Source organism: Ochotona princeps, chromosome 15 (genome assembly GCF_030435755.1).
Source record: "Ochotona princeps isolate mOchPri1 chromosome 15, mOchPri1.hap1, whole genome shotgun sequence".
In the NCBI taxonomy this organism is placed as follows: domain Eukaryota; kingdom Metazoa; phylum Chordata; class Mammalia; order Lagomorpha; family Ochotonidae; genus Ochotona; species Ochotona princeps.
In genome coordinates, this window is record NC_080846.1 from 542,155 (window position 1) to 550,927 (window position 8,773).

At 63.3% G+C, this 8,773-nt stretch overlaps 1 protein-coding gene across 1 annotated transcript; it reads left to right on the forward strand.

The window, feature by feature from the left end:
- The first annotated feature begins 1,283 nt into the window (after positions 1–1,283).
- Positions 1,284–7,503, forward strand: ALG12 (ALG12 alpha-1,6-mannosyltransferase). The gene is made up of 10 exons (XM_058673813.1): positions 1,284–1,485; positions 1,962–2,155; positions 2,236–2,368; positions 4,062–4,235; positions 4,553–4,747; positions 5,016–5,119; positions 5,244–5,467; positions 6,713–6,882; positions 6,958–7,033; positions 7,134–7,503. Exons 2-10 carry the CDS (start codon positions 1,994–1,996, stop codon positions 7,363–7,365), a joined length of 1,470 nt encoding a protein of 489 aa, XP_058529796.1. The 5' UTR covers positions 1,284–1,485; positions 1,962–1,993; the 3' UTR covers positions 7,366–7,503.
- Positions 7,504–8,773: the final 1,270 nt, after the last annotated feature.

The following is an 8,773-nucleotide window of genomic DNA, read 5'->3' on the forward strand; positions in this document are numbered from 1 at the left end:
GTCCTGACGTGGGCCAATCCGAGCTCGCCACGAGCAGCCACCAATAGGAAGACCCCGGGTCAGCGTCCTCCCGGAAGGGGCAGGGGCGGGGCCGGGGAGTCAGAGTCCGTCTTCTCGCCCCGCCCCTCTCTTGGGAGCCATCTTTATTCCTGGCAATAGAGTGGCTTCACAGCCGCAGGGACAGCGTTATCTGAGCGTCTAGGTGGCCATGTTGTGTTCGGTCACGGGCTTCACTGCTGAGTTTTGTTTCTGCACGCACTTTCCGGCCGAAGCAAAGGCTTGACAGGCTTGGCGGGACGGAGCCGAAGGCGGGAAAGGTGAGGGGCCGAGGGCCGGGTCTCCCGTCTCGGAGCCGGGTCCCCCCTCTGAGGGCTTGGTCCCCTCTCTGGGGTCCGGGTCCCCCCTCTGACGGCCTGGTCCCCCCTCTGGGATCCGGGTCTCCCCTCTGCGGTCCGGGTCCCCCCTCTGGGATCCGGGTCCCCCCTCTGGAATCCACTGTGCATGTCTTGAGGCTGTCACGCACCTGGGGCTCAGGTGTCCTGGGGCATTGGGGTGACGGGGCTGGGCCCCTCGGTGAGCTCCTGCACAGCCGCCTCCCTGCACGGCCTGTGCTGCTCCTGCCAGCCAGGGGGCCGGGCAGCGCGGGCATGTTCTGCAGCCACCCCAGCCACCTGGACTTCACCAGGCTGGCGCTGACGCCAGGGCCCACGTGTGTGCCAGCCGCCACCTGGTGCTGAGGCCGGGCCGTGGGATACCCAGCAGAACCCTGACCCCGCGTGGGGCTGTGCTCTGAGAGTGCGGGAGGGCTGACCCTGCCTGGCATGACTCTCCGCTTCCTTCTCAGCCAGAGCACTGTGGTCAGCAGGACATGCCACTTCCTCACCCTTGTCAAGTTCCTGTGCTTCCCTAGTGCTGCCCACAGGCCAGCAGTGTGAGGCTGCGAGGGCAGGGATGCCAGCGGGAGCCCCGCTCCCACGGGCGAGGGCAGGGATGCCAGCGGGAGCCCCGCTCCCACGGGCGAGGGCAGGGATGCCAGCGGGAGCCCCGATCCCACGGGCGAGGGCAGGGATGCCAGCGGGAGCCCCGATCCCACGGGCGAGGGCAGGGATGCCAGCGGGAGCCCCGATCCCACGGGCGAGGGCAGGGATGCCAGCGGGAGCCCCGCTCTCACGGGCGAGGGCAGGGATGCCAGCGGGAGCCCCGATCCCACGGGCGAGGGCAGGGATGCCAGCGGGAGCCCCGATCCCACGGGCGAGGGCAGGGATGCCAGCGGGAGCCCCGCTCTCACGGGTGAGGGCAGGGACACTGGCGGGCAGCAAGGAGAACACATTCTGGGGCTGTCTGCATCCTGGCCTTTCCGAGGGCCTGTTTGTCCCTGGACCCAGCCCTGGCACGCCTGTAGGCATTCCTGTTCCTTCTACGCCCAGGTCTTTGCTGTCTCCGTCCCCACTGGGTGACTCTCAGGCTGCACGCGGCTGTAGCGCAGTAAGTGCCACCCCCTGCCACGGCCTCTGGCAAGAGGATGTGAAAACCTGAGGCAGCTCTACCACCTCCCTGCCAGTGTGGCTGCCTGGCCCTCTGTGCCTCCCCCCCCCGCTCTATTCCATTTGTCTCCTCGCGGGCAACCCACGGGATTACTGCCTGGCAGCCCAGCCATTGCCAACCTGTCCTGCTGGCCCTGTGGGCTGAGCCCGGCCTCCTGCCAGGCAGGCGTTTCGGCTGCTCCTGGCGCTCGTCCTGAGTTCTGGATTCATGTCCTTGCCTGGGGAGGAAGTTGTGGAGCTTCAGCAGTGTGATGGCCAGGCAGGCACGATGGCTGACCTTCCCATGTCTTGCACAACTCAGACGGCCCCCAGCTCAGAGGGGTCCACCTGCCCACCGCCAGGCCTCCCCGCCCCCGTGAGCCTGGGGGGCAGTGGGCTTTCATCCCTGCAGGTGCTAATGGTTGGGTTTTCACCCAGCTCTGCAGAGCGCCTGGCATCACCAGCCCCACATGGCTGGGAGGAGGTCGTCAGGCAGGCAGCCGCTGCTGCTGGGGCTGCTCCTGTCTGTGGCCGCTGTCCACCTGCTCGTCTGTCCCTACACCAAGGTGGAGGAGAGCTTCAACTTACAGGCTGCACACGACCTGCTGTTCCACCGGCTGGCTGTGGACAAGGTGAGGCGCTGCCGCCGTGACAGGCCTGTGTGGCCCCACCAGCCCTGCAGTGCCCACCACTGACTGCCCTGCCCTTGCAGTTTGACCACCTCGAGTTCCCGGGGGTTGTGCCCAGGACCTTCTTGGGGCCACTGCTGCTGGCAGCGCTGGCCAGCCCTGTGGTCTGGGTGCTGTCCCTGTTGGAGGCGTCCAAGTTCTACTCCCAGCTCGTAGGTAAGGGCTTGGAACTGGGGGGCGCAGCACATGGGGGTGGGGCTGAGGTGTCTGTGGGCTTGGTCGCTCCTACTGGGTCCCTCTGTCCGGGAGCGCTTGTCCCTGTGGGGTTCAGGACATGGACGTGCAGGTGATTGCCTTGGTCTCCGGCCCCTGAGGCTTGGGGTGATGGAAGGAGCCGAGGCAGCATGCCAGTTCCCAGGACGCGCCAAGGCTGCCACACTGCCAGCCTGGAGCTTTCTCGGTCTCATTCAGAACCCTTGCTTTTTTCTTTTCTTTTTTTTTTAAAGATTTATTTTTATTACAAAGTCAGATATACAGAGAGGAGGAGAGACAGAGAGGAAGATCTTCCGTCCGATGATTCACTCCCCAAGTGAGCCACAACGGGCCGATGCGCGCCGATCCGATGCCGGGAACCAGGAACCTCTTCCAGGTCTCCCACGCGGGTGCAGTGTCCCAAATCCTTGGGCCGTCCTCCACTGCTTTCCCAGGCCACAAGCAGGGAGCTGGATGGGAAGTGGAGCTGCCGGGATTAGAACCGGCGCCCATATGGGAACCCGGGGCTTTCAAGGCGAGGACTTTAGCCGCTAGGCCATGCCGCCGGGCCCTTGTTTTTTTCTTAATACTCTGCCCCTGTGTGCTGCGCTTCTGGGAAGGAGTCCCCTTGCCTGTCCAGACCCCAGGCCAGGGTTACGTTCCTACCTGACCCTCCGTGTGTCTGGGGCTAAGGCGTTGCAGGTGGGGCAGCTGCTGAGGGAGGCTCGGTCCTGCTAGGAGAGAGGACTGATCAGGAAGTGGACATCTGGCTGTCCCGCCCTACCCTAAGGTGTCAGAGCCCTGGATCCGGGATGCATCCGGGGCAGTCCTGGAAGCATCTGTGTCCCCCTGGAGGCGACCGCTGATTCTGGGGAGGTGGGCCTGAGCCCGTGACCGAGGAGATCCGAATCATTGGTGCTCTGGCTCCTGCTGGAGGCTCTGTAACTTCTGTCTGGACAAGGCGTGCGTCCTCAGGGCCCAGTACTCAGAGGCCAGGAAGTAGGAGAAACCCTGGTTGCCTCACCCAGCCCACCTGCCTTTGAGGAGGGGAAGGAGGGGCCGAGGCTGGCCAGGGTACCGCATCCCCAGGGAGGGGCTGATGGGAGCCCCAGCGACCCTCTGGGCCCACCTAAGGCATGGCCATCAGAAGGGCAACTGCGTGTCCAGGCAGAGTTTGTCCCGGGTACCCAGGATCGACAGTCCACATGTGCAGCTACGTATGCCTCCATGGCGTCTGTCCCAGTGGCTGCCGGTCCAGGGCCTCCTGGTCTGGGGCACAGATGCCGAGGGCAGTGCAGTGCTGTGTCCACCTGGGCTACCTCCAACGCTCCCGACCACCAGCCTGCAGGGCAGCTCCTGTTCATCTCACTCCCGGGGCCTGGATTTCCATCCTGGCCACCCCAGGCTGCAGGCAGAGCCAGGGCTAAGCCTGGGATCCACAAGTGCGGCCCCTCTGATGTGGTGGCCCCACGGCTGGGCACCACCCAAGCTGCCACATGGCTGGCTGTACCTTCCCCTGGCAAAGCTTCAGGCTCCAGCTGCAGCTCCTGTTAGAGGGACCAGGGCCAGTGACCTCGGGTGGTTGCCCGTCACGTGGTCGGAGCCTCTAGGCACCCCAGGATCGCGTGTCAGCACGTCTGTCACTGTCTTTGTCTAGTTAGAGGAGTGCTTGGACTTGGCGTGATCGCGGGCCTCTGGTTGCTGCAGAAGGAAGTGAGGCGGCAGTTCGGGGCTGTGGTGGCCACCATGTTCTGCTGGGTGACGGCCTCTCAGTTCCACCTGATGTTCTACTGCACACGGACGCTGCCCAACGTGCTGGCCCTGGCTGTGGGTAGGTGGCGGGGAGGGGCTCCTCTAAGCTGGTTTGGGGTCCTCTGCTGGGCCCTAGCCTCAGTGCTGGCCTCAGATGTGCGTCTAGCATGGGGTACACCTGGCTGGCACTACTGAGCAACACTTGTCTTCCAGAAGGCTTTTGTGTGGCTTCCTAACAAGGAGGTTGATCCCTGTTCTTTGGCAAGGTGACTGTGAGCTGGGGTGGGTATGGTGGCTGGGCACTAGCCAGTTTGACACCCGGGTCCCGCATTGCCAGCTGGTCTGACACCAGGGTCTCGTGGCACTGCCGGCCGGTCTGACGCCCGTGTCTTGCAGTCCTGCCAGCCCTCACTGCCTGGCTGCAGCATAGGTGGGCCCGTTTCATCTGGCTCTCGGCCTTCGCCATCATCGTCTTCAGGGCGGAGCTGTGCCTGTTCCTGGGCCTCCTGCTGCTGCTGGCCCTGCGCACTAGGAAGCTGTCTGTGGCCAGACTGCTCCAGCACGCGGTCCCCGCCGGCTGCCTCTGCTTAGGTCAGTGTTGCTTGGGCGGACGTGCCTGACGGGGACGGGAGACATTGGGGGTGTTTTGTCGCCCCTCGACCTGAAGCACCTCAGGCAACAGGCTTCAGACCGGTCTCGGCCAGTCCTCTGAAGCTGCTCCCAGAAGCAGCCGCCCTGCTGCCCAGGGAGCCTCTGTCCGTCCATCTGTCCCACGGGGGGAAAGCCGTGACCTTAGGGCTGCCACCAGCTGGTAGTACCTGTGGCGACGCCGGGCTCGGAGCCTCTTATGTTTTGTCAGGACTCACGGTTGCCGTGGACTCCTATTTCTGGCAACACTGGGTCTGGCCGGAGGGCGAGGTGCTCTGGTACAACACCGTCCTGAACAAAAGTTCCAACTGGGGAGTATCCTTTGGGGTGAGGGACTGTGAGCATCCGTGCCTGCCCAGAACGCAACTGTCCTCGGGCCTTTCTGGCCTACCTGCCAGCTGCCCTGTGACACACGTGGCCTCCTCCTTAACCCGACCTGACTGCCCCGTTCCTGTGGTACTTCTACTCCGCCTTGCCCCGCGGCCTGGGCTGCAGCCTGCTGCTCGTGCCGCTGGGCATGGTGGACAGGAGGGCCCGGCTGCTGGCTCTGCCCAGCCTGGGCTTCGTGGCGCTGTACTCACTGCTGCCACACAAGGAGCTGCGCTTCATCCTCTACACCTTCCCCGTGCTCAACATCGTGGCCGCCAGAGGCTGCGTCCATCTGTGAGTGAGTCTGAGGGCGCGTATGACCGTTCCCGGTGCCTAGCAGGGAGGGTTCTCCCGTGCTCTTGCTGTGCTGGCCATGTGTGCTGTAGTGGGCACAGGCAGTGTTGACTCTGGCCTGTCACACATCCCTGGGGCAGGGACACCCGCCGGGTGGGGGAGCTGGCTGGGCCAGGGACACCTCTCAGGTGTGGGAGCTGGCTGGGGGCAGGGACACTCGCCAGGTCGGGGAGCTGGCCGGGCCAGGGACACCTCTCAGGTGTGGGAGCTGGCTGGGCCAGGGACACCTCTCAGGTGTGGGAGCTGGCTGGGCCAGGGACACCCGCCAGGAGTTAGCTCGGAGTGTGGGTAGGCACAGTGGTTTTGGGAGGGTCCTCTCGGACCCGCAGGCACTGCACCTGCCCTGCTTGGGAGAAGCGGCCCCCGTGATGTGACCCCAGGACGTGGCCCTGGGCTGAAGGGGCGGGCAGGTGCTCCCTTCCCTGTCACGCTGCTCTCCAGGAAGCCGACTGTTAGAGCTGGACTCCAGTGAGTGGCCGTGGCCGAGTCCCAGGGCTGGGGGTCCAAGGCAGCCCGATGTTAGCAAGCGGTGAGGAAGGACAGTCCTCGAGGATGGGCAGGAGCCCCCGCCGCAGGTGGTGGGTGAGAGGAAGCCACCCTGACCGGAGTCCCCACAGTGCCCCGAGGGGCCGGGTCATCAAGGAACAAGACTTGGGTGGCCATACTCCGGTTGTGGCCTTGAGCCACTGGAAGCTGCTAGAGTTTGTTCAAGCCCTTGGCTGTCAGTGGGGCGGGAGGAGAGACTGGTCTGTGAAATCAGAGGGTTTCACGGGCCGAGGTCCAGCCCAGTGGAGAGCGGTCACCGATTGGAGCCCGGCCTGTGTGATCAGCTCAGCAGGGAGTTCTGGCTCCGGTCAGTCACTGCTGGCATCTGCGGGGCCACAGTGTCCACAGAGGTCAGCCCGGGCACCAGGTGGGGCCCAGCCTTGGCCTGGCACTAGCAGAACCTGCTCCACAGTGTTGGGTGGCCAGCTGGGCGTGGGTCGCTCAGGATGGGTTGAAAATACTTTCTTGAAAATCTGCACACTTGAAATTGGCATTTTGGGTGGCATGACAGTGTGGTTGGTGGCTCGGCTCGCTCCTGGGTGCCAGGCAGGCAGTCCTGCAGGTGTGTGCCTTGTGGTCTGGTTTCTGGATGGGCCTGGGCTCCGGGGTCTCTGTGAAGCCAAGTGGCTCTGTTTTCAGGCTCAACAATTACAGGAAGTCTTGGCTGTACAAGGCAGGGTCCCTGCTTGTGATCGGACACCTCGTGCTCAACGCCACATACACAGCCACGTCCCTCCACGTTTCCCACTTCAACTATCCTGGTGGGGTCGCGATGCAGCGGCTGCATGAGCTGGTGCCCCCCAGGACAGGTGGGTGCCAGAGGCAGTGTCAGGGTGGCGTGGACCGGGCGCAGGCGCCTTCCTCTCAGGCTGTGGTTTCCTCAGGTGTCCGTCTGCACATCAGTGTGGCTGCCGCCCAGACGGGTGTCTCGCGGTTCCTACAGGTCAACAGCGCCTGGAGGTTAGTTTCCCAAGGCCACAGGAGGACCCCTTGCGGGCGCCCAAGCCTGGGGAGGGGTGGTGGAATGCGCCTTCGAGTGGACTGGCTGGCTCTCCTGCAGCTACGACAAGAGGGAAGATGTGTGGCCAGGGGAGATGGGCATGCTGACCTACACCCACCTGCTCATGGAGGCCGTCCCCGAGCACCTGGCCCTCTACAGAGACACACACCGCATCCTGGAGCACATCCTGGGTACCACAGGTGTGAGCCTGAACCTGACCAAGCTGCCCCCTCTGGATGTGAACCTGCAGCCAAAGCTGGTGCTTCTGGAGCGGCTGCCCAGGCCGTCCTGAGGGGGCACAGGGTACCTGTGCCACAACCAGAACACAGAGCCATGTGCCCAGCTCTGGCATCTGCCCGTCACTGCAGGGCTGGGGTCTGTGTACACAGCTGTGTGGCCAGGGCAGAGGACCGGGTCACTCACCATCTGTGCCGGGCACTGTGCTTGCTGCCTGCGGGTCTCTGGGGGCAGTTATGTGAACATGGCTCTGGGCGCCATGGACACCACAGCCATTGCAGCTGTCAGGGTCAAGGTCACAGCTCCACTTCAGAGAAGCGAAAAGGCAAGGGAATAAAATGGATCTTTCTTAGGCAGGGTATCCAGTGTGGTTATTCCTGGGGCCTGCTCACCTTGGCACCATTGGGGCACAGCTTGGCACTGAATCAGCTTAAGGTGTGTGCATGGCGTCACCGAAGCTGCTTAGGCTCTGCTCCCTGGCAGGTCCGTACCCTTTACACCCACAGGCCGCCTGTGTGCCCAGCGCTGGTCGGGAGCAGGCTTTGGCCCTCCGTCCCATCTTGCCATCTATCAGGTGTAGGTACCTACTGTCACGTGTCTTGACTGCCTGTATTCATGTGTTATCTGTGACTGCCATGCACTGCCAACTGCCACTTCACTTCCTGAGCACAACGTGTCCACCTGGGCCTCTGTGGCAGGTGTGCCGTGGCTGGTGGGCTGGTGAGGCTTAGGTCCTGTCAGTGGGCCATGCTGCCATGCCCACATGTCCTGGAGCCAGGCCTGTGCCTCTAGCTCGGTTCACTTCCATGGGGCTGCCTGTGCCTCCGGGCTAACCCAGCCCCAGCGCCAGGGTGCCCGCAGCGATGGCAGTGCTCGGGGGCCCAGCCTCACCTGCTGTGCTCGGTCAGGAGAAGCAGTGTGGCGCTTCACCCCGCCATGGTGGGAAGTACAGACCGCGCCAGTCCTCCCTGGGCACTTCCTGCTGATACGCAGACCAGGAGGCAGCCAGTGATGGCTCCAACGCTTGGGTCCCTGCCCCTGCTTGGGAGCAGGTGTCTCCGGAAGTGAATGAGTGGCACTGATTCTGCTTCCAAATAAAATGAAAATAAATTAGAAATGTAAAAAATTCAGTTGGGTTCGTTTTTCTCATTTCTGCTCCTGTCTTTGCTGGAGTGTGACTGTGGACTCACTTCTCACTATAATGCCTGGCATGACACAGACTTTGGCATGGTGGGGGGACATAGCTCAGCTCATGGCATGTGGGCTCATAGTTGCCCGGCCCCAGAGGATGACAACAGTGGAGTTTGCAGGCAGTCGTGGTGAGCCAGGAGGCAGGGAGCGAGGCTGGGTCCAACTTTGAGCACCAGTCCTCATGCCCAAAGTGTCCAGAGTAGCTCACACTTTAACACTCTACTCTCCTACAGGCCCCATGTTAAATTTGGGATCCCATAGAGGCACCAGTT